This window comes from Acanthochromis polyacanthus, chromosome 10, assembly GCF_021347895.1.
Source record: "Acanthochromis polyacanthus isolate Apoly-LR-REF ecotype Palm Island chromosome 10, KAUST_Apoly_ChrSc, whole genome shotgun sequence".
In the NCBI taxonomy this organism is placed as follows: Eukaryota; Metazoa; Chordata; class Actinopteri; family Pomacentridae; genus Acanthochromis; species Acanthochromis polyacanthus.
Window position 1 is genome coordinate 6,124,354 of NC_067122.1, and position 26,076 is coordinate 6,150,429.

A 26,076-nucleotide genomic window follows, 5' to 3' on the forward strand; every position below is an offset into this window, starting at 1 on the left:
TGTGCTGCTCTTTATTCTACTTTTTTTTTTGCTTCTATCTACCTATCTAGTCTGATGATGTTTACTTTGGCCTCAAAATTTAACAGTAACTGACAGAATTTAGGGATATTTATTCTTTAATGTTTTTTTTCAGGTAGAAAATAGAAGTAGAAATACTCAAGCAACATGCAAGTAGCTGGAAAATGGGACTATTTTTTGGAAATAAAGTTTACTTTCTACCCCCGAGTCCAATATACTGACTGGGAAAGTAACTATTACTTTGCTTGCTCAGTTTCTGAACAAATTCTGCTGAAAATGATATGAATCATTTCAGACTTTGTGTGTTCGACTATGCTATCTATCAACATCATTAAAAAGAAAAACGAGGGAATATTTTTTGGAATAATAGATGTTCAACCCTCCAGTAGACTGGACCAACATCTTGCTAAGACATTTTATGTTAGTTTTTCCTTTAATTTGTCATCTGCTGTGAAGTATTTTAAAAACTTCTTTTTTTTCTTTTTTTTTACCTGAAAAGGTTTGAAATCCCTGCATATTGATGAACTGACTCACGATGCCCCTGCCGGTGTAATAACGGCACCATGTGGCGAAACCACCAGCGACTGAAAAAGAAGACAGATCCACAGTCTCCACACCACGGACTTGGTTAATGAGTCAGTAATGTGGTTTTCCTCTTCTCATTTCACACATCTGAGCACTCCGCCCACAGATACTGACTGAAATAGCTGCCATCTAATGGTCCCGAGAAAACAAACAACACATCGCATCCTGTTGTCTTCTCAGAGTAATTTCTCCTCAAATGGCAAACCGCGAACACAATCTTTTTTTCTTCTAATTTGTCTGCATTTATTCTCATTGTTTAACTCCACAAAAGGGGTGTCAACATTTTATGAGATTGATGCATATTTTAGTCTTGCAGCCAAATATTTTAATATTTAGTGCATGTGTGTGACCATCACCAGCCCTCCCTGAGAGCTAAGCTGACATTCTTTATTAGAATTCCCTATTAAGAGCCAGGGAGGGCAGTGCTACACCTTAGTGATGTGCAGGGGAAACAAAGGGTGGACAGGACGAAACAGGATAAGGAGGCATAGGAACTAACAAGTGGTGGTATTGTAATTGAAGAGTGCCAGGTGCTGTGTTATTCCCAACTACTAACTGCCCATCAACAAAACAAACCAAAAAAGAGATTCAATAAATAAATAGACCGTATTGAACACCATAATTGTGGATGTCTTGATAGTATAGAACAGAATAGGTCAGAGGAGGATACGAGTGAAAGAGAGAAAGAGTTTAGTGTAGAGACTCTGGAGAGAGTCTCAGCCCATTCTGGCGGGTCCCAAAACCGACCCAGGCAGCCCGGGGCAAGAGGACCTACCCACCACCCAAGCCCCAACCCCGCCCGCCCCAGCCCCGACCAGAACCCCCAACCCCACCACCTCGCCTTTGCACCAAAGAGGAACCATTGATGCAAAATGAAGCCATATTTACAATTTCAAATGAAGAGGCGCTGTAGACATTCACTTATGTAGAAAGTAAATGCATCTAATCTGCTGCTTTGGATCATCTCCACTCAGTTTATCCTGGATTTGTTGACTGATCTTACAATTTGGACTAAAAGCTCAACATAAAGGTTAATTATTCAGCTATTTATTGCAGGTCTGATCATTATACCGGTTTTTGTGGTGCACTTAACTGTCCACTGCTGAACGAATGACATTTCAAACAGGATTCAGACCAGCATATGAAACCATGCCGGCCATGCTGGATCTACAGCTGCAGAATGAGCAGATGGAAACCTGAGGCCCTACCACTGACCGCCTGACATTTAACATCTGCCATCGAGCTGTAAGGCGGCTGTTGGTGACAAATGCTCTTCTGATTGATTCACAGAAGTTTTTTGGCTTTATCCTGCACGGCGCAAAAAACTCCAAATTACATTCGAAGAACTTGAATCAGTCATCATTGTATTGGGGGGCAAAAAGGTAAGCGACACAGCTGCACAAGACCATTTACTTGTGTTCTCTCCACAGCTGCCGGATTGGACTGTCTGCTCCACTATATGTTGTATTTGTCAGCTTATGCTTTCCGTTGGACTCCAGTGGAATGGCTCTGCAAGAAACTATATTGTTTTGAAAAGGTGAATGGAAGAAAATGTTATAGCATCATATCAAAAAGAAACGACACCAACAGTAAAACAACTGCTTTCATCTTTTTCATAGCAACCAGTCGTCTTTGCTTAGTTTCAGGTTTTTGCTCTCATCCTTAAAACCATCCTGACATGAGGATGATCTGAAGCCCTTTTGAGACTGACTTAACCTGCTACGTCACCACTGACGGGATTCTAGCATCCAGAAATACTCTTCATGATGCTCAAATGCTGCAGGTATTTAATACATTCAAAGGAAACACTCCAACAAGCAGCTGGAAGCAACAAACTAAACTCAAGCTCCAGTTCCTCATTAATCTGACCTGTTGTCATCTCTGTTGTGGAACTTCAGCGAGGTCGAGAGAAGATGAGGAGGCAGACACGGAGAGACACACTGGAGACTCAGATGATTTAGGTTGTGAGTATGGTTTACTGATATCAGGAGAAGTGACACCAACAGAGCAGCAGTTCATGCAAGCAATGTCAGTATCAGTTCTGAGGATTCTCTCTGATCTTGTAGTTGGAAGACGGTCAGACTTAGATCACAGACCAACATGGAGACAACTTGTCTGTTTAGTCACATCAGAATAGACAAGATCTAATCTCAAGAGTCCTGGCATACCTTCCTTCTCCAGCATCTACCTGTCAGGAAGGCCATTGTGACCTTAGGCTAAAAAAGTTCTAGAACATTTGTTGTCTGTACTCCCAGGTAAGAGACCGCTTCAGCAAGAAAATATAAAAATATGGAAGAAGTATGAAATAAGTTTCACTATACTGTTCAGCTAAAAAAAAAAAAAAAACAGCTAATCTTGTACAATGCACACAAAGATATTGACAGTTCTGTTTTTAAATCAGCACAGCACCAGCAGCACTTTTAAAGGCATTTATTGATGAAATACACACTTAGGTTTTGACAAAAGCTTCTGTAGTTTTGTACGTAAGAAATTCCAGCCCCACTCTAGACCCAAAACTCCTTGGAATTAAATGTGGCAATGGAAACCAGTTCATTACATGTGCAATAAATAACAATAATACAAAAAGGAGGCAAGGAAAAGGACACCCGATTAAGTGCCTGTGTTAACCTGAAAATTAAAAAAAAGCAAAATCTGAGAAATGTGTTTGCAATAAACAGGGGGAGAAAAGAAAAAAAAAAAGAGAGACAAGACTAAAGTAAAATCCAGTCGCTTGTATTTTGGGTGCATTAGTGTATGTTCTGAGATTCCCTGGTCACCCTCAGGACCAGAAGGCATTTAGTGACCTGAGGACCTGACTGGAAAAAATGATAGCAAAAAAAAAAAAAAAAAAATGGAGTTCTACACTGAAACCTGGAACCATCTGAGAACCGTATATTGCACATTTTCCTTGCAAATACAATAACCACATTGCCAGATTCACACTATTTCTTTTTTTTTTTGCTTTTTTGTTTTTTGCACTTGACCTAGAAACGCAGCCTATGTGTTTGTTATACATGGACAGAGCATTGCGTAGACATTAACACACTTGGATTAATACAAAAAAAAGAGGGGTGTTCGATTGCAAAGTCAGAATTTAAGTCGTTTTCTGGACGAGTCAGGTAGAGTTCACACAAAAAAAAGAAAACAGGTGAAAGTAAAAAGTTAGAAGAGGAGAGCAAATCTTTCAAGAAACTGCTGCAGAAGTCACTTTTTCAGCATAAATAAATAATACAAAACTGGACAGATTTAATCGATGACATCTGCTATGGCTCATGGGAGCGTGAAACTGTTAGATTTGGTAGCTGTTGACCGATTTCTCAAGTTATACTGGAAATACTGACACCAGAAGGTTCAATCTAGCACTCGAATACAAATGTCGAGGTGTCGTCTGCAACAAATCCGACTTTGAAGACAATCCATAATTCGACCAGTCGTTTGCTCTTCAAACTGCACCACCCATGGCGACGTGATTCAGCACATTTCAGCCCTTTTCAGAACTTCTCAGAGCGGGCAGCCACTCCGGCCAAACAATCGTTTATTTGGGGTGTTTTCCTACATATTGCCGTTTGAGTAACCCTCGAGGTCTCCCTCTCCGTCGCACACAAAGCCTCCCTGTGAGATGACCGAACTTTACAGAGAATTTAGAAAAGAGGGAGAACAAGCGAGCTGGGCAACAAAGAAAGCTGCTGCATTCCCAGAGTGGACGCTTATTACAGTGAAGAAAACACACAAGAGCCATTTTAAGTTGCCAGGAATGATTCCGCTGCCAACAACAGGCTTGAAAATAAAAGTTGAAATGGATGGCGCCGCCTTCAGAGAGCAAGCTTCTGAGACATTTCCGAGCTCGGAAAGCGTGCAAAGCAGCACAAATGAATTTTTTACTCGTCTTCACGTCGTGGTGGGAGAGTAAACTCTGATGGGCTCGTACTGACAGTCAGCGTGAAGCTGAAGAAGCACCTCCAATTGAAATTTCACACGACTCCCCCTGAGCTCCACTCAGATCCTCGCAGGAGATAAACGGGCTGACAGGAGGTCAAGGTCAAAGCAGAGACGATGAAGCTCTGACAGATCGCGGCCTCCCTTCGTTTGGAGTCGATGCCCTCACCTATCTGCAGCGAGGCACGCTCAGGCCTCATGTAAGCCTCTTTGCTTGGCTGTCAAGCGTAGCAGCGCTGACGTCTCAATGTGGAATCCACACGCCGGCGGTGAGGAGGTCGAAGCTCCCGAGAGCTCCGCAGAAATTTGGGGACATTAAAACAAAATCAGCTCTGTGCAATGTTAAATTTCATGCACGTTCTCGTCTTGCGGAGCCAATTATCTGTTAGAGATTGAAGTGTCAATCTGACTCAGAGGCGCAAACATCTCACCAGAGAAGCCTATAATAAGTGTGAGTTTCTCTTGGAGGCCTGACATCGCAGCTAGTACACCCAATTTCTCACCGCTTTTATTTTTCGCAGCATCAGCCCCGTCACAGTCTATGACTTATTTAAAGATCCATCTGTTTGCTTTCCAGAGCAAGCCCAGGCAAGAGGGTAGAGTCAACAAATCAATGGAAAAGAGAGAAAACAGCACCTTCTTTATCTGCACAGCGAGACAGCTCTGACGAGAGAAGACACCCAAGGACTCGAGCAGGTACAGAGAGGAGACGTGTGGGGGAAAAAGGCGGGAGGAGAACTTCGCAGCACAGCGTCTTTCCGTCTCTGACTGAATCTCTCTTGAAGAAGTTTGAAACGAGAAGTTGTTAGCACCATAGAAAGCACCGGCGGCAGAGACGACGTCTGACCGTCACTGTGGCGAAGACCCGACCCTTCAATGGGTTCATCGCTCGCTTGTTTGAAAAATACTCCACAAATACACGTGGAGATAGCGAAAGGTTTTGTTCACACTGTAGCGCTTTATGTTGAAATTCAAACTGTCCAACGTACGACACATCAAAAACTGCAATCTGCTGGTTGTAAAATAGACGCTGAATGAACTCAACTCTAAGTGTTGCTTCTGTTCTCTTTCAAGTGAAATACGATCTACGCTTTTGTAGTTGAGATTATTTCGGACGAAAAAAACGCACTACCAGGCAGTTCGTTTCTGCATCTGCAACAAATCACAGTGGGGTTTTCCAGCTGAACTGTTCTTCAAAGCAATACTGGAACAGCTGATCAGCTCAAGTTGATCGAAATCTGGCAACCAATGAGGAATAAAATTGGAACGTGTCAAGAGCAGAGTGAACTCAACCATGTGGACCAAAAGGCGACTAAACCTGCACAGATGTAGCTTTTGTTTCAACGTCAGTCCTTCTCCACAGTACAGAGCAGCCATGCAGTGTTGCACAGTTTACAGAAATGTGTTAACTTTTCTTCTGGGGTAGTTACAGTAGCACCGTGTGGGGTGTGTTTTCTAACAGCTTAATCACCTGAAGGAAAAAGCTGAAGTACAGTAAAGAGATATCATCAGAAAACAGACAGATGTGATGAGGACTCCGGATGGGTGAGGCCGAGACTGAAAATTCAAGTGACTGCAAAGCAACACGACTGACTGCAAGTTAAAACTGCAAACCAGATCACTGCGACGAGGATCACAGGTCGGATTTCTATGTGTTCATGCCTCAAAAATACCAAGTCATAATAGCACACAGCAGTTACAGGATTTTTACCAATTACAAACACAACACTCGTCTATGAGGTGACGAGACTGTTGAGGGCTCATTGTTTTTGGTTTTCAATCATGCATTACCAGTTGATCATCTTTCAAAATGGAAATTCCCAATTCTACGCAGGTCAATTACAACGCTCAGTGTTTAAAGCAATAATAACGAAGAGAACGGTGGGAACAAGGCTAGAAGTTGTAGGAAAATGTGCAGATCTGAAACAAATCTGAATGCTTTTACTGCAACTGCAGGTTTACCAGGACTGAAGCAGCTTATGTTGGTCAAAACTGAATCTTTTTAAAAACAAAAAAAACTACAGATTTCACCATTTAATGCAATAAAAATGGTACCAAAAAACCAAAAACAATGCCGCCTGACAAATGTAGCAGGATTAAGGGTCTTCAAGAACATAAAGTTTATCAAAAGAATTGAACTGAAACATGCAGGAGGAGTTTTGGTTGAGCTGGTTTTGTACAGACCTGTAGGCTAGAATGCATTGAATACACACGACATAGGTCCTTATGTGGCAGAGTTCCTATACATTGCTTTGAAATCCAATTTGTAATTCTATTTTTCCAGAGTTTTGACATGCGAGGATGCATAGGAACCCTGCACGTGAACATACAGACAAAAAAAAAAAAAAGCTTGTTGTGGGCTGACACGATGCAAAAGGTAAATTGTAGTTGAATTACCGATGAGACAAGTCAGTGAGGTAATACTACTTGAGGTCTGACACGGCGTTCAGGGATCCAGTTGTGGTCACGTTAAAGACAGTTCGGTTCAGGATTTTTTTTAGGGTTAAGACATTTTGTAGTTTGACAGAACGTCGGTTCGCTGCGTCACACAGTTAAGAACAGCATTGCTCCCGAGGAATAGCTCTCCTCAAGGTTAGAAACATACATTTATGAGCACCAAATGACCAAACAGCGGTCATTTTATTCAGAATTTCATTATCAAAATGTTCAAAAAAATCTCAGTCCCTGTGCGAAACCTGAATTTGCAAGTTATTTTTTTCAAAAAGACTCGTAAAATTGTGTCTCTTGAAGTCAACACTATTCAACACTGGCTATTCTGCAAAAAAAAAAACACCAAGTTTTATACTAGTTTTGTGACAAAAACAATACCTACCTTTCAGAAATGTTCTTAAATGAATTCTCTTAACACTGTGCAACTTTTGCACATTTGCATCTCCAGCTGGCAGTGAGAAGTAACTGAAATCTACTCCAGAAACACAACAATGTGACATCGGTAACCTGCTCTACTGTTTATCAAACCGGCCCATCTGTGCTGCTTCGCGCCGCGGACGTCCTGCTCTGAGGACACAAGCATGCAGTTTTAGTTGTACCTTCTTGACTGATAAATGTCGATATTAAACACCGTAATCGAGTTTTGTTAAGACTGTCGTTGTGGCTGTTAAGACGAGTGAGACTGGACGTTTTAAAAGAAAAACGCTATTGCGGAGCTTTGGTAGTTTTGCAGTAAAAATGTCAACTAATGCGTGGTGCGAGGGCGCGAGAAAACATCTGCTCAAACCGATAACTGTAAACATGTGGGTGTAACAGCAGTAGCCTGGTGCTGCTGAAAGGCTGCAGAAACAGGGACGGATATTAAGGACTGCATGGTGTCACAACTGAGGGATTAAAACCAATAAAAAAAAAATGTCCCAAATTTGCATTTTTTGTGTCTTGCAGGTATTTATGGACACGAGTGTTTTCTGTAAAATCTGAATATATTGTCAGAAAATAAGGAAAGGTTAACTGTATAGAAGGCAGGTGAGATGAGGAGCATGAGGTTGGGGACAGTTCTGAAGCTTCGTCCTCATCTGTCCTAAAATAATTCTATCAGAGCAATGTAACATATTCAGACCCCACGTACACATAAATGGAAGAGGATTTGATATAGCTGTTTTGTGTCTTTCCAAGACAACATAAAAATGCATTTATATATTTTGATACTGATAGTGAGTCTGTCTTTAAAAATCCTAATTTATCACCTCCGGACACTTCAACATATAGATAGCACTTCTGGGATCCACTCTTTTTTTTTTTTTAACAGTCTAAAGTCTCTCTTCAATCTCTCTCTGTCTCTCTGTAATGACATTTTATGTACAATATTGGTATATAGAACATAAATTACTACACAAAGAAAAAAAATTCGCCTATTCACAATTGACAATCATCAAGAACCCAATAATAGCAAATTAGACAAAGCCAACGAAATGAAATTAAAAAAAGATTCAGAGACATTTTACTTGATAAACAGCTTAAAATTGATGCCTGTTATATAACTTTTCCATATACTTTCTGTGCTCCAAAGACACGTCGAGTGTACTGTGAAAGGAAACGTATAAAAAAAACCTCCTTCTTCTCCTGTCAGTCATTGTCTCAGGAGGATGAAGTCTGCATGAAGCTCAAAAAGACGGTCATGTGATTCCCGACATCTTGTTTTTGTGTAAACAGAGCACCAGTAGTGTCTTGGTTCCATGTGTCTCTTCTGTACAAAAGTATAAATATATGCTTTCTCTCCATTTGTTTTTGTGTTTTTTTTTTTTCTTATGTTCACATATGTAGGATGTAGCGGACAAAAAAGATGGTTGTTTCAGTTCCTAAAAACACACCAGTGTTGCCGTGTCTGTGCTGGAGGCCGTCAGTTTTTGTCGTGTTCGTCCCCCCTCTCCCTCCCTTTAGATCCCGATTGGCTGCTGGCTTGTGTTGACTTTTACCGTCGGGGTGTTTGCTTGGTGTTGGTTGATCGTCTTTGCATAAATAAAAAGGTTTCGGCACAGTTCGCGGCCACTGGGCCAACAACAGGAAAAGAAAAACAACAAAAAAAAGAAAACAACCGTTGTGTCCGTTGTAGCTACAGCAGATCCATCTTGGGTCTGTAATGGAGCAGGAGGGGCGATTTCTGGGGAGGAAACACAAAACAACCTCAGCACAAGGCGGATTTTCAGAAATCATACATTCACAACCAGTTTATTGGCAGAACCTTGGTACTGCTGTGGAACTATGGATTTGTGTTTATGTTCAAGCAGGTTAGACAAGGATCTAGAGGGAGAGCTTAAAACATGAGGGCAAAACAGTCGGGAAACTATTTAATAGTGTGTGAATCATAGGCAGGCTACACTAAATGACTCACTACCTACTGAGACTTAACACTGCAGACAAGGCCAATAAGTGAGGTGTTTTATTTGCTGGCAGGGGTGTAGTCTCCAGGCTGATTGCTCTCATCTGACCGAACTCTGATTAGTCGGACGATCACCAGTGTTCCTTTCATAAAGAGAACAGCTCTCCATCAACCGCCCCCCAGTATTTTTTGGCAGCAGGAGGAACATTACAGCGTTGTCACAACTTTGATCTTCTCCAACCCAATGGAGACCACTAGGTCTGACTTATTATACATTTACTGAAGATTTCCTCAGAGTCAGCTGCAAAGTAACTGACACTAAGTTGAAGAAGTTGCTGGTGTGCACTTTGAATGAAGATACACTACTGTTAAAAAGTTTGGGGTCACTTAGAAATGTCCTTTTTTATGAAAGAAAATATTTTTTTTTCAATGAAGAAGTCCAGTCTAGACATTGTTAATGTGGTCAATGACTATTCTAGCTGGAAACAGCTGATTTTTAATGGAATATCTCCATAGGGGTACAGAGGAACATTTCCAGCAACCATCACTCCTGTGTTCTAATGCTACATTGTGTTAGCTAATGGTGTTGAAAGGCTCACTGATGATTAGAAAACCCTTGTACAGTTATGTTAGCACATGAATAAAAGTGTGAGTCTTTATGGGAGTTTTTATGGGAGTTTGGTATCATTTCACTATAAAATCAAATGATTTAATTCTGTACAAATATGAGCTCTTTATGCAGATTGAGAGTTAATTTTGGCTAATAAGGCTAGCAGGTTGAGTGCACTTAGTCTGTACAGATATTTTTTGAAAAGTCTATTTCAAGACCTACTTCAGCCCTATCTGTTGGCTTACTGGATAAAAAATACATTCAGAAGCAACTTTAGCTGATGTGTCTGGATTAGGCCAAGTTAAACTGAGAAGATTTTGTTAAACACGATCATTAAGGCCAGACCATTTTTCACTTGTGAATTCCTGTATACTGAACTGTGTAACTGTAGAGGCACTTTCGACGTTTTGGTGCTTCTTCATTACCTAACACCATCAGGGAGGTGTTTGATCAGTCCAAATTCCTTCAGCAGCATGAATCCAAATGTAGACTCAGAGCCAGCAGAGCTATTCAAGGCATTACTCACTTTACTTTTAGTGATGAACAGACTGTTGCACAGCACCGTTTACCTGCTGTAAACATCGGAACAGTATTATGTATGTTTTCTTACCCTTTCTAGTGCTATAATACCTGCTCTTTTATTTCAGTGTGACATAGCACCAGCCTTTTTGCCGCTTTATACCGATTACCTTGTCAATAAACATATCAGTGAAATATGCTGCACAAATGCAATGTTTTGCACTTTGTCTTAGTAATGTTTGACTTTAGAATCCACTAGTTTCAACAGGCTTAATCAGTTGTGAGGATGTCCACCAATCGTACACTCAGCAGGCTGAAATCCTACTAGAGAGGAATCACTCATTAAATTTGATACGGCGGCATTTTACATGTGAATACACTTCAATCAGTCAAATCTGCATCACCCTGATTGCAGAGCATCCTAATTTGTCATGCAAGTGTACATTAATCAAACCATATTTGGCCTAAAGTCTGCAATATAACTCAAACTCCACGAATTTTCTCAGGGAATGCAGCGCTGTAATCAAATTACGTCTGAATATTCATGCGTTTGAACTGCTGATTACCTTAAATCTCCATCTTGTCACAACAACAAATTTCAAAGTGTGGTCCTTCCCCAAGATTTCCTCGTTGCATAAAATGTCCAGCTGTTGAAAAAAACAGGAGAGCAAATTACTGAGCAATATGTGCCTCCTTCCCTTTCTCCTCCAGAAAGGTTAAAAACATGACTGGAATGTGACAGAGGAAGGCTGGAGGTCTCAGTGTGATGAGAAAGCCAAACCGGCCCCACCTACTCTCTGCTCCTCTGCCCTCATTTTTTTTTTTTTTACTGCCTGTTCTAACATCACCGTTTCTTGGAGAGGGAGCAGGGGGGAAGCTTATTTTGACACAGAGTGGCCCCTGGCTCCTCTGCACAGAATACAAAAGTGCAACACTGAACACGGGGGCCGGCTAGCCAAATCCCCCATCTGAAGTCAACATTGATATCCCCGCCTCGCATCTGCATCTGCCAATCAATACAGAGAGAGAGAGAGAGAGAGAGAGAGAGAGAGAGAGAGAGAGAGAGAGAGAGAGAAGGCTGCAGAGGAACACGGCCACAGCGCCACCTGCTGGCTGTCAATGGACGCTGGGCTTTAACCAGCAGCGGCGGTAGATGGAAACTGTAGGTCTGAGATTAGGGAAGATTCCAGAAATAATTCAGGGGAATGCTTGGAGAGAAGATTTTGAGTTTACGTAGGCAGAAAATTAAAAAGAAATCTTCTCAGATGTCCTTGAACTGACAAGAAAGTTGTACAGCGGGCACAGAAAGCAGTCAGGCCAACAGAAATGACTTGTCGTCCTATTAACCAAGCACAAAACCAGCTGTGGAATGCTCTTCCTCTACAGATCGGTCGACTCCTGTGAAGCTTTTATGAGGCAGCTTAAGATGTTTTTATTCACTGATTGACATGCAGCTGCTCTATTCTATTTACTGTTTTTGTTGATGTATGTTTCACTGCACTGTATCTTCGCAGTTAGTCCTCTGTCTTATCAATTTAGTACCTTTACTATTATTATTTTTGTTTTTATTTCTGTTTTATTATTACTGTAAAGCAGTTTAAAGCATACTGAATGTAAACGTTTACATTCAGTATTGGTCCCCTTGTATTAATTCCTCAAGTAAAGATTCTTAATTGCTGCTGTTCTTTGCTTTTCTATCTGTGACAGTGAATTGAAGACCTTTGTATGTTCGCACACTATTCAAAAATGACAAATTGAGCTGTAAGGGGTATTTTTCAGTATCTTTCAGCAATTTGCTATGAAAAGCATAAAGGTTTTCTGCACTTGAAAGGCTCACAATGGAAATTTGACGCATTTGAAGAGGATACACAAGAAACGGATTCGGAAGACAAAACTTTCCGCTACACCAATTATGTTTATTTTTTCTCAGTTTTCTGAGAAGAACTGTAAAATAAACCAGTCTAAGAGAGAAATATTAGTCTTTGACATGTCATAGCTCTCCAGTGAAAAAATATACATCACCAATTATAGGAAGTTTTTGAATTTTTCCACAAACTGAAGATCAAATTGAAGATCTGACAGCTGTAAAAATCCTTCATCTAAAGCTTAATAAACCATTCAGAAAACAGCGAAAAGGCGTTTTTGTAAAGGTCAAAATGGGGCTGACAAAAGATCTCTACATCGTGCTATTTATAATTTTAAGTGCATTTCCCACACTTGTTTGTTTTCTCTTATTTGGTCATGTCTTCTATGTTTAATTTAGACGGGAACAGTGACCTCAACAACAGGCCTACAAACACAAGGAACAAGAAAGTGGCGCGCCGTTCTCTGACAAAGCGGCGTGTTGTAAAGCTCCTCGCTTGGCTCAACGCTGAAAGCAGAATCGTTTCAAACAACTTCTTTTGATAGTCAATAGATAAGACAACAATGGCTGGCGGGGAGAGCGTCCGCCTCTCCAAAGTTGTGTTATGGAGGCCGACGATATGATGGAGCCTGCCCACTCATCTCTGTGACAGCCAGAAAAAAAAAGAAGAAAAAAAAAGACACGGGAGAAAATAGAAAAATAGACGACAAGAAGGCGACTGTGAGGATTATTCACAGCAATCTAAAAATCCATCTGTCAAATTATCGCCCACTCCCCCGTTCTGCTGCTCCGAACGGGGCGGCGAAGACAACAAACAGGAAAATTAGATATCATAAGGGCTTGTTTCATGCTAAATATAACAAACATAAAAAAGCCTCGCATGAGTCAGTGAAAAAATATGAGAAATAAACTGACCTTTATGTAATTTCCTGCGATTAACTAAACTTTCTGATACACAGAACTCACACCGCCCAGCTGGTGATTCAACAAGTTAAAACAAACTGCAAGAATTAAGAGATTTGTTCCAATTTGCTACAAATCCGCTTTGTAAGTACAGGAATTAAGACGAATGATGACAATCTACAATTTCCATCTTTTTTCCTTTTTTTTTAAATAGAACAAACCAGTTTAAAATGTAATGAGGAGTAAAACTTTTAGGAAAACTTTTAAAAAAAAAACCCACAATATTTCTGCAAAGTCACTTCCTGTGCTGAGGTGATTCTCTACCAATTCAATATGTTCTTTTATTTTTATTTTGCCTGTAAAGTTTCAAGCCTTTACACTAACTCAGGTTAGCTTTGAGTGATTAAATGGTGTCATTGGTGTCCGATGTTAGTGCAAATGTTGTTAATACGAACAGAACTGGCATTATGGATGAAATTCCCTCTTGAATTAGTTCCTTAGTTTTACACTAAAACCACATTTAGCATGAGACTAGCAGGGCTTTTCTCTCATCGCGGTGCTTTCCAGGCTGGTGGAGCGCGTCATTATCTGTACCTCATTAAATGATGTCAGGTTAAGCTTTTTGGCGATGAACTTCTTGAGGTGGAGGACCGTGGCTTGTGCTGAACAGCGGATCCACTTGCGCTTCAGACCCCGAAGCTTGCTGCTGTTGCACTCCAAGCAAATGCTGACCTGTTTGGAGGACACACAAAAAGAAGAACACGGTTTTTGGGGGGGGGGTTTCAAGTCGTCAACGCCATCAGCGAAGCCCAAATTAATTCTGCAATATGACGCCAATCATCCAAACAGAGTCATAAAGAACTGTAATCAGCCACAAGAAGAACAAGGAGTCCTGCAACAGATGGTCTGACCCCCACAGAGCTCTGATCTCTACATAATAGTCAGTCTGTTATTGTATGAAGAGACAGAAGACAGTTCTTCTGGTTTCACAGAAGAAAGGAGATGTGAAAATGCAATAAAACTAGCTTAGCATTAAAGTACGTTTTCAGCACCTTTCAGACCCACAGAAGCAGTTCTTCTTAAAACAGATGTTCCTACAATTTGAAAAGGTTTGAATGTACTAAAGAGCCAATACACTGTATTTACAAAATCCTCTTTAAAAACATTTGCATTGTCATTTGATTGGAGACTGCACAGGAGAAATAAACACATCACTTTTGTCATTCAGAAGAGACGTACTGCATGTGCTGTCTAACCACATCTATTCAAGTAAATCTGCATAAACTGCTAAACAAAATAAAACTGAAGTGTTAAAATGGAGTTCTATGTCATGCCGTGGGTGCATTCCACCTCTATCTCTCCAAGATCCTGAAGGGAAAACTTCAGGAAACCGATTCAACAGAAGAACTGCAGCAACTTCTCCATGATGCTGAACAAGCCCTCTGCCAAGTACCTTGTAAAGATTTTTATTATTTTACAGTCTTCACTCTTTTACACAGGTTATATCTTTCTACAGCATTGTACAGATTTAGCCATGCTACTTTCTTGGCTCTACGTGTTGTACTGGCTGTCACTTTGTTAGTCTAACATTCTTGTTTAGAGCAAGAGTCATGACAACTACTAGACTGTGATATGGATCAGACTAATTACTCCTGATATAAATCCTGATACGTTTGCTCATCAACACGGCTGAACTTCAGTCAACCTCATGTGTGCACTGAGCTACAACAAAACGTGTTGAAGCGAAGACAAGGTCTGCATGCTGCACATTAGCATGCAACATTAAATGCTAAACTATGCTAGTCGAAGGTTAATATCTTGGCTTGTTGTAGGAAGTTAAAAGTGGATTGTAAAACTTTTACATATAAATTAATCTGTTGCATTGAAGACAAATGAGTTCACAGAATGCTGATTAAACCTAACAGCACCAGGTTCATCTATCTGGTGTCATTTCCCACATTTGTACGCCTGTATTGATGTGTTTTACATCATCTGTTACAATCATTTAGCCAGAACTGACAAGAGCTGAAACAACAGTGATGGTGACGGAATACTTACACCAACTACTTGCAATGTGGAAAGACCTAAGAAGTGTCTAAGAAACGTTTCTGATGCTGAAGACTAAAAAGAAACTGCGGTCAGAGGAAGAACTACAGTGGAAAAAAGAGAGATTGATGGCAAAATAGACATCACAGGTGCAATTCAATTCAGTTTTGTTTATATTGCGCCAATTACCGGTCAAATTGTCTCAAGAAGCTTTACAGAACCCATATATATGCCTGAACCCCCAGAGCAGTCCTAAGGCGACAGTCGCGAGAGAAAAAAACTCCCTTTTAGCAGGAAGAAACCTTGAGCACAACATGGCTCTTTATGTGGGCTGTAGTGCTTGTAATTACTCTTGCTTCATACATTCACTTATTCAGAGGATGTCAGGACACACTTGCATACACTCTGCTCAAAGAAGGAGGCTGGATGAGGCTCCGACCACCTCCAGAAGTCACCTGAGCGATCGGATCTCAGTCCGTCCTCAATACGTCTGGCATGCACTCACACCTGAACGTAGAGCTGTCCACTCGTGATGAGATCAGTCAGGACGCATGTTAGAGCTGGGTGTGAACAGGTCTGACAAAACCCACGATCCCACATTCACACCCGCTTCACTTTGCTGTGTGGCGGTGAGCGAGGCGCTGACATTGCACTTCCCTTTCTGTCCCCTTTTATTTTATTGTCACGTGTACAACCCAGTGCAGCGCTATCAACGTTAAAGCGGAAACAAAAGTGCCTATGATGTCCAGCTTTTCACTCCGCCTTCCTCTGTCCAAAGGCACTAAAAGCACATTTGAATTCAGACGGAACAGGAAAAACTGGCTCCGAGTCTGCAGGTTTGCGGCAACGTTTGAAATGTCAAGTCTTACTGTCTAATTCCACCTGCTTTGCCATGCAGAATAGTTACTTCGGCCTGACAGTGGTGCTCATTCCCCCCCTCTGCTTTCACTGAGTCTTAAATCTAATGTCTGAGGTGACATTCCTGCATCAATGGGATCATTATGTTTTGAAAAGAACAAGTAACCACTGGTTTGATAGAGGGTGAAGAGGGGAGCAAGTGTGGAGATGTAGTAGCTCCAGCAAGTAGGCGTAGTCTATGGAGGTAAAACCCAGGAAGTCTTCTGATGCACCAGACAAAAAGAAAACCCACAGTCAGGAAGGATTACAGTGCAAATAAAGATCGACAGTGAGGCATAGGCTATAATCTTGTGACATGAAGTGGGTGTGCTTAATCAGAGCACATCAGTTGTCCTGCATTGCTAAAGACATGAGGCCCGTTGAGGTCCAAGCCACCTCAGAATCTGATCTGAGCGATCAGATCTCAATATATCCTCAATACGTCATGAATAGATTCACACCTGAACGTAGAGCCGTTCACTTGTTATCGGATAGGACACGTGTTAGTTTTGGGTGTGAACAGTCCTGAGAAACCAACAATCCCACATCACCAAGACACTCTACTTCCCTTTCTATCCCTCTTTGATTGTCACACAGCTATTTGCGTTTCATTTTTACAACCCAGTGAAACACCTGGAAAGCCTTTCTGGAATGATTTCTTGTCTTCCCCCTCCATGATGTCCAGCTTTTCATTCTTTCTTCCACTGTGGCGGTTCAAAGCGGCTATAAGCACATTTGAATTCAGACGTGGTCGGACAGCACGTCTTAAAAAATTGTTCTGAGCTTGTGGCACTGTCTGAAACAGCAACAACAGTTTTACTTCCTAAGCTCACAGCTGACCAGAACTTGTGTCACCTACTTGTATATCATGTAAAAATGCTAATTCAGTCCGACACTGATGCCCATTTGCCCCTCTGCTTTCACAGCACATCTCATTAACCTTGTGCTGTTGTCCTTTACTTCTCGGCTTTTATCGTGGGACCAAAGGCTGCTGCCACTGGCCCGTGCACTTGTCCCACCCCCCGAGGTGACACAGTAGGTGGCTTTGGCAGTCGATGGTTATGGGAGTCAGGATGCATTTACTGCCACCAGGCTTCTGCTCCCACATATCGAGAGACAGAAGAAGCTTTGCATTTCTTCATTTGCGGGGAGTCCTTCTGTCGCTTTTCATCTCGCTCTTTTGAGACAGGAAGAGCTAACATTACCCTGGTTCCTGTTTAAACTTGGAAATCATTGCTGTTCTCAAATAAACACTGGCAACGCATCAGCGCACAGCCTGCCCTTCAATAAGCAAAGACCAACATTGCAATATATCTGCCTTCCAGTGGCGTTGGCAATGTGGGAGGCTCATAATGTGAAATAAAAGCCTTGGCAGTGATTTGGACTCCACAGGGGCTCGACGGCAATCTGCAAGACGGTTTCATTACGTTTAAGTACATCAGTGACATGTTCATGGAGACACGGAGTCCTGCGACAGCGAAGCACACAGACGTGTTGATGCTACAGATGAGCATATCAGCATAAATTTATATGTGTTCCGTTTCAGAAAGCGCCACGCTTTATTTTGAGACTTTCACCATTTCACTACTAAGTTTTGAGCGATTGCACAGTTCTGATGCAACATTTTTATCTGTTTATTTTTTCTGAAGTCTCCTGTGTGCAAAAATATGCAAGTCTTGGACCTCTGATAGAGCAGGCTTTCCCGCTTGGAGAATTTAATTAATAATTCAGAGCAAAGCTGTGTACTCCAATTTCTCCAAAGTAGACTTTTTTCAAGCCTCAAATAGCTCCAGTTTATTAAATTTACACAATCTGTTCTCACCCCATGGCCATTTTATCAAAATGTGATAAAAGGCTGCGGGTGGCCTTATTGTCAGACTTTATCCCTCATCTGGAAATATTAACCTCTGATAACGGGCATTCCTCTGATTTATTCTAGCTTTTGTTGTTTTTCTGTTTTCCTTCTCTAGTTTCATTAGATTTCTCTGGCGCTGCCTCACAGCCCAAGGTTACATTCTGAAAGGTCGTCCAGAAGACAGCGGGGAAGTGTTCTGCAAGTCGGCCAAGCGTGCCGCTTCGCCTGTCGGTTCTTGTATCTGAGTGATGGGGGGGGGGGGCAATCAGATTTCTGGGACAATTTTGTTCTTCATCTTTATACTGACTGAAACTGCTGCTAACACATTTTTGCACTTAGTTTCTATGCTTTGGCTTCTTTCTCTTGATTTTGCTTTTATATTTCTCGAACCTGTTTCTTCTGCTTTTCCAATTCCATTAATCTTTGAATATGGCATTTTCCACGATCCATTCTGGCATTTGAAGGACCTTTTAGAGTGTCAAATGTCCTCCGTTGTCTTAGTTTTAAAGTTAGTAGAGGCAAACCTAAAAAAAGCTCTAAAGTAACTTAAAACTTCTGATTTATATTGTTTAACTTTGCCAGCCCATTCTGTAGAACATAATGGTGCGGCTGCATTATTATTTTGCTACAGGGGAAAGAAACGCTCTGGCTTGTTTGTACTTCTTTAAATCAATGACAATCATCTTAACGAAGGATGTGGCTTTGGTGATCCCTCAAAGTAGTGACAGGTGAACTGTTTTGGTGGAATATCTGCATGCAGGGAGACAAGCCCCGTCAATAAAATGGTTAATCTGTCTAAAAAATAAAAATAACAAACTCTAGCAGGGCTTCTTGACTGCATGACCAAAATCTTCAGCAAAACTCAAAATGTTTGGTGTGGTACGTTACTGCCCAAAGGATGTTCTTATTTCCTGTTGCTAAGAGGATTTTGAAAGTGGTAACACATAGAAAGAGAGAACAAAGCTGACCAAAAAATAGCAGTTAAAGGCTTATACCTGCAGCCTCCATCTAATGAACTACACCTGTGTTTAGGTAAAGTAGCAGGATAACAAAACAGTGTCTGTTCAGCGTTTGTGGATAAAATAAATGTTTTTGAAGAAACCAACAAATTAAATACCTCATGAACTGGTATACTCCACCACACTGTTCCTAAATTAAAACAAGATGACATGGTCATCAATATCCCCCGCCACATGTGATGTCTATGAGTCTATATCCAAAATAGTGATAAAGGGCCATAACTCTTTTAAATATTATTGCACAGGTCTCATTTTCAAACTTGATCAAGGTGTCCATGGTGTGAAGCTACACACCAAATTTCGTAATCCTAGATGTAATAGTTTCCGAGAAAAGCTGTCCCCTTCATTTCGGACGCACGGACGGACGGACGGACGGACGGACGGACGGACGGAGGCCAAACCTATATCACCCTTTTCCACTTCGTGGAGGCGGGGGATAATAATGACTTCTGCTAATTAATTTGCAACAACTCCAACTCCTACACCAGGCTAAGGCCAGTGCTACACTTTCCATGTTCACAACAACCTTTAGCAGAGCTCTTTAATTTAAAAAGTAGTGCTAGGTGGCATCCACGCAAGACATGATACCAATCCTTGCTACCTGCTAGCAGCTTGCCAACAGCTAACTACTAACCAGTGTTCTTCGTGGTCAGTACGCAGCAAATTAACCAAAATAAATGTAAAATAATTAAGAAATTAAAAAAAGGTAGGATGTAGTATATTCACATACAATGTTCCTTCCAAATAGCCCAATCTTTCTCTGGTTCTTAGATCTATTTTCTCCTTTCACTATTTCAGGTCATCCGTGTTTTGACATCTTAAAGCAACCTGCTACTGTGGACAGGAAGTCAAACTGCTTCAGCTTGGCTCTTCATGCCTGTCTGGGCCTTTGTAAAACATTTTTATTTTACAATAACTCAGATTTGGGATTAGCAAGCCGTCTACATTTGTAGTGTAGTGTCTTGTATTTGTAGTGTACGTTATGTAATACTGTTTGCATGCCTTCATCTGGATTTTCAGGACCTCCTTGACAGGGAGATGCTACTTCTCATGGGGCTGTCCTTTCAAAACATTCAACCAAATTAAAGAAGTAGCGTCTGACGTAGTTAAGCTTGCTACACTGTTCTGTAGGTAGCTTCAGTGTTGTAACGTTTCATTTAATGGGGAGTAACGGCTAGCTTTCCAAGAAGCTAGCCCAACACTGGTCTCACTGTAGATACACGAGCTGTTCATTACCGCAGCATTTATTGCAGTTCCAAAGACCTCCTAGATAACAGTAAACAAAACGACGCATTAGCTCGAAGAGAAAATGCGAAACTGTGGATAATCTTGATAATCAAATGTAAAAAGACAGAAGAACTCTCTGAAGGAGGCCTAAATATGGCAATCTGTCACCTGAGAGCTCCTCTACAAGCCTCTACAATCACAGCTTAATGACAGGATTTGACACTGTATTGCACGTTTTTTTGCAGCGTGGCTCTGAGATTCTTACCACAGCCTGGTGTCAGCATCCGTTCTGTACCATGCTGAGCATTTCTGATGCAGTGGTATTGTACGGCCAACACACTTTAAGTTGGGTTTTGATCCAAAAGCTCCCTGCTTATAAAAATATGGACATCTCCACCGCCGCCTATCTTATTCCATCATTTCTCTCCATCATCCTTCCACGGCTACAGTTTCCGCCCCGCTCGCTCTGATGAGCTTCACCTTTTCAATCACTTCACATGTTGCTGCCCTCCAGCATACCAAGTTAAGAATCGCATTCGTCTATTTATGATCACCTCATCACCCTGCACCGTGACTTGTGATCATCAGCAGGGATGTGGGTTTTTTTTTTTTCTTTCAACCCTGCAATTTCTTTCTTTTTTTAGCCGTCATCTTGTATTCCTCTGCTGTCTCCATGCCCGCCCCCTGCCCATGACATTTGACATCCTTGCATTCAGCTCACATACAGAGAATATCAGCTATTCTGTGTGCATCCTGTAAGGCTGCTGAATATCCAAAGGGTGAGATCTTCACCCTTGTCGGGGCAGCCAGCTTTCCCCCAGATGACAGTAAAGAACCGGTTCTTCAGAGATGGCTGGCTTGTCTTAAAAAAATACACTCTGAATTTCTAAAATGGCATAAACATTTTTTTTCCAAGATGCAGGAAAGATGCTTTATGTTCTGTCCAGCAACAACAACAACACCGCTCTCTCTCTGTCGCTGCATTATTGATATCATTTTGCGGGGTCTCAGATTGTGCCAGAATACAAATGGAATCGAGAAAAGCCCATTTCCATTTTAAATGCGTTCCGTGGATAGCAGTGGTGTGGCACTGTGGTGTCTGTCACTAAGTGGAACCATAAAAATCAAACAGCAGAAAGACAAAAGAATCCAGTAATTGTCCCAGTATGCCACAAAGGGGCCACTTTTATAAAGGCAATAATTGATGTTCAGGCTTTTAAGGCAATTGTACCAACAATTATCACAAACAGTATTTTTATTCCTCGGTACTTTTGTTCCTGGCAGAATGCTTTGTAACCCATAATTATTTCACCCTATTTGCTTCTCTCTCCACTAAAAGACAAACCAATATTCAGTGCCTCCTAAATTTCCTTGTAAAATATAATTATATTAAAAAAACATATTCTCACTTACCCCCGGTGGTATCGAACCACGCAGGCAGTTTATTAAATAACGGACTCCGACATGTGTCTCCATTACAGTAAAACAAAGGATAGGGAAAAAGGTTGCAAGACTTTTTAAAAACCTCAACAGCATCTTTTTGTCAACAGATTTCTTGGCAAACATTTCACAGTTAGAACTAAAAACAGGTGATGTCTGAGGATTAAGATTGTGCTGGAAGGGAGGCAGATATCTCACAGCAAATTCACCAAAGCAAAAGAGGAGCTGTCACTGTCGTAAGATGACCTGGAGAAAGAAAAAGAGAAGCATAGAGGCTTACCTGCTCGTCGCTACGGTGATAGTCGTTGTCCTCCTCTGGTTTCTCCTCTCCTGCCTCTTTATTGGCCGTGTCCTCTGATTTGGCATCGCCTGTTTAGTAAACCAAGAGGAGGAACAGTTAAAATCCATGCATATTTGCACAAAAAAGACAAATAAGACGCCAAACTCCATCACTGTGTATCTGTTTACATCATAGTCTAGTTTTGAATGCTGTGGTTGAAGTCAGATTTATGAGGGAAACCCCCACATCTGTCCCTCTGCAGGATTTAAACAGCCTCGTTGAGCAAAAAGCACTTCCATTTATGATTTAATTACACGTCTGAGGGTGTCAAAGCATCCTTGACATGACTTATCCACTGCCCAGGCACATCTTTAATACTTCTAACGAAAGAAAGACTCCTCACTGATTCTCCAAACCCACATGAGGACCAGCCTCAGGAAAATGAAATAAATGATATGGGTTTTTAGAACGAGCAGAACTCTCTAGAGAACATATAGGTAAAATAGGAAGAAAAAGCAATTTGTCACTTCTGTGGGCTTCTGAGGGTATTGTGTTCAGAGGGCCTTAAGAAAGGTAAGGTTCTGTTTAATAATGCACCACACAGATACCGGCAGAAACCTCAATGTCACAGCACACCTCGAGTAAAGCAGAGTTTATGCACAAAGCTTCAGGCCAGATTAGCTAATTTGCCACAATGGTAGTAGAAAACAAGGCTATATGCACAAATATCTAAACATTACTCCACTAAATTTGTTTTACAATCTAATATCAAACATAATCATCCATTATAGAGACTATTACTGTAAAGACAATTATTTTCTTGATTAATCAATGCAAAAAAAATGCCCATTATAAAGTGACAAGGGTAGTATATTCCACTTCTGTTTTATCCAACAAACCCAACAATGTTCGATAACATAAAACAGACAATCATTAAACTAGTAGAAAGCATTTTTCTACCACCAAATTATACTTTGAGCCTTTTGAGTGGCCACAAAGAAGTTACTTTGTCATCTGGTTACGTATGTGGATTTTGCAGCCAAGAATGTAGGACCAAGTGAATTATACACACTGAAGAACATGAATGCTGATACCCAACATAGTGTCCTTACATGAACAGTCATTATATGCATCATTCAGGTCTAGGCATGTGTAAAATCTATGGTTAAGTTGAAGTATACGAGTTTGCGCAGTATCATGCTGTCACACTGCAGAGATTTTCTAGATACGTGTCTATAATCACTGTCCAAGACACAGCAACAACTTTTAAACCCTCCGTGAAACAGTGGTTCCAAAGTTGTCCCGGACAGCTGCGGTTACATACGTCTTTGTGGATTTTCCTGTGGTCTGTGTGATATCGTAGCAGTATTGAATTTTTAGATATGAAACGTAGTTATCAAACCCAAAATTGTGTTGCTGTGAGAAAATTGCTGCAGATGGGTATTGCTTTTCTGTAACCTTTAAAAACAAAGAAATTCAGTCTGTTCTTTGTGGATTTGGTGGATGTAATAACTCGGGGTGTGTGTGTGTGGACGGTTTACTGCGGCTCAGACTGTCGATGTGATTGCGTTCACCCCGCTGTGACCATTTTCCGTCTGGGCTAACTGTTACCAATTCCACCGAGTATTACCGAGCTTGCTCTGGTGCTTCTGCGATGATTGTCTCCAGAGTCTGCCTCACTGATTGCGTATCAAGAGGGCCTTGCTCTCATTGTTGTGTCTCACCTTCACACAACCCCTGAGCATCTCAGTGACTCTCAGCAGACATGAAGTCCCAGCTAGTGTTTGAAGGGAGGACAACAGGTAATGTGATGACTGGCTGGCTAGTCCGTCTCTTACAAAGGTTCCTGTTTGTCATACTGAGTTTATGACCTATGGGATGTCTAGTAAACAATCATATCCCAAAATCATGCACAATGACACTGTGCTGCTGAGTGTTGGGAATGAGATGCGAGTGTGTGGGAGTTTATACCATCATAAAGGGGAAAGTGACTCAGCAGACTCATCATGTCTTGCTTTAAGTGCTCAGGAAATCAGGTACTTTAAAGAAATGAGGCTTTCGTGTGCTTGTGGAAGGGAAGTTTTTTGTTTTGCCAGTGTCAAAACTCAACATGTGTGCAATTTAAAGCACAGAGCTTAGATTTACGGCATGAAAACTGAGATAGTGTAACGTTATCTCATAAATGTCACAGTGTTATCAGTGGTTGAGTGATGGGCTGGCAGTGCTTCCTGTTCCTCTTTAAGTAAACCTTCAGCTGGGTGTCACACATGCAGGTTTAAAGTTGTGAAAATGGATTTTAACGTGACACCAAATCTCTGGAAAGTGGCATAAAAATGTCCACTGAAACTCCTCAAGTCGCTGTGTCAGCATCACGTACTTGTTGCCACTGCTATTTACGTTTAATGGGTTCCAATCAAACAGCATTTTACATTTTCATACAGTGATCGAGTCAAGTCAGTGTTTTCAATATGAAACACTTAAAAACAGCAATTGCGCTAAAGTATTTCTCAGTAAAAAGAAAAGATCTCGATTTACATTTTAAAATTAACCAAACAAGTTTAGATATTAGGCAAAAAATGAAATAAAATACTACTTTACCTGACTCCAAGACTGAGACCCTACATTATTAATAATTCTAAAGAATAACATAGGAAACGCAATAATTAAAACCCTACGAGTTACATAATTTAACCTGAACAATGTGAATCTTAAAGCTAAGTTCCTACAGCATTACTAATTAAAGAGATTAGACTGACTAATTTAGAGCTCAAAAACATACCTTACAACCCAGCAAATATAAGGATTCTCTGGACCCCCTATAAGCATGCTTTGTTTTATTTTTTTTGTTTAATGTTGATTGCTTTGCTCTCCAAAAGTTTATGTATTTTATTGTTCATTCAGTTGTATTTGTGGAGAGGAATGACTCCTTTGTAACAGGAAGAGACCTCCAGCAGAACTTGGCTCAATGAGAATGACCATCTATCTCAATCGGTTGAGGTGAAGGGGAGAGAGAAAATGAGATGAAGAACATTAAAATCACTGATTGAACTACATAACACTGATCACCGTGTTACAATGCAGTGTTTTTTATGGTAAGCCTTGAGTCCTAGCATTCGCGTGGATGTTACTTTGACACATACCATCCAATCAAACAAGAACCCCCTACTGGCTGTAGCTCCGCCCAAAGGCAGGACAATACTTCTTGCCACACCACAAAAAGTGTTCAGGTTTAGGAATAAGACAACAAGAGTCCCAGATGTTGACCTTAAATTCGAACACGCCATACCTAAGTCCAAACAAGCATCATGAATACGCTGTGGAGCTTCCAACCCAAAGGATCCTCTACCAGACACCAATGGACACCCCCAGAGCTCCTGCATCCACACACACAGTACTCGGCAGGTGGTTTTAAAGACATCTCCGATAGCTGTATAGCTCATTATATTAACTCTGGCAGAGCTTTGGAGCTATGAGGAACTTGAAGTGCTCCATTAAGCTATCTTGTTGAGTGTTTGGAACATCCTGATCGCTGGAGGTCAGGTGAATTATGCACCGCCAAGGAACAAGCTATAAACGTTTCCGAGCCGCTTTTTAAACCAACACTCAAAGATGAGTTACAACACAGATAATTGTGCGACTGTCCTCGGTCCTTCTGAACTCACATAACTTACTTTTTTATCTGATAAAATGCTAATTTGCGAGAGAAGTGAAGCACTGTGGGAGCTTATGGATTAAGCCATGAACCATGTGTCCTCTCTCTTCTCTCATGTTTTTTCATTTCACTACTGCTGTCTGATTAAAGATTTGCAGTGGCCAAAAAATACCTTTAAAAATGTTAGACAATTTGCATAATTAAAGTACATTATCCACTAAAGCTGAGACTACATTATTACTTAAATAATATTAAAGAGTCCTGAGTCAAACTCTAGTTTAACACTGAGTGGATATTGTTAAAGATTTTTGTGATTGGAAGGCTCGATTTTTCCAAATTTCAATCTTTAATTTTGTAGCAGGCAGTGAACAGCTCATTGTGTCTTTAATCTGAC

At 41.0% G+C, this 26,076-nt stretch overlaps 1 protein-coding gene across 1 annotated transcript in view; it reads right to left on the reverse strand.

Annotated features, from left to right (window-relative positions):
• Nucleotides 1-3,018: 3,018 nt before the first annotated feature.
• The window catches only part of LOC110951666 (polycomb group RING finger protein 3), an 83,851-nt gene continuing 60,793 nt past the window's right edge, over nt 3,019-26,076 (reverse strand). Inside the window, exons 7-10 of the mRNA XM_022194846.2 lie at nt 22,031-22,119; nt 13,861-13,998; nt 11,066-11,146; nt 3,019-9,151 (exon numbers count right to left, since the gene is read on the reverse strand). Of these exons, the coding sequence (XP_022050538.1) occupies nt 9,104-9,151; nt 11,066-11,146; nt 13,861-13,998; nt 22,031-22,119 (356 nt within the window). The 3' untranslated portion in view covers nt 3,019-9,103. The remainder of the gene's footprint in view (nt 9,152-11,065; nt 11,147-13,860; nt 13,999-22,030; nt 22,120-26,076) is intronic.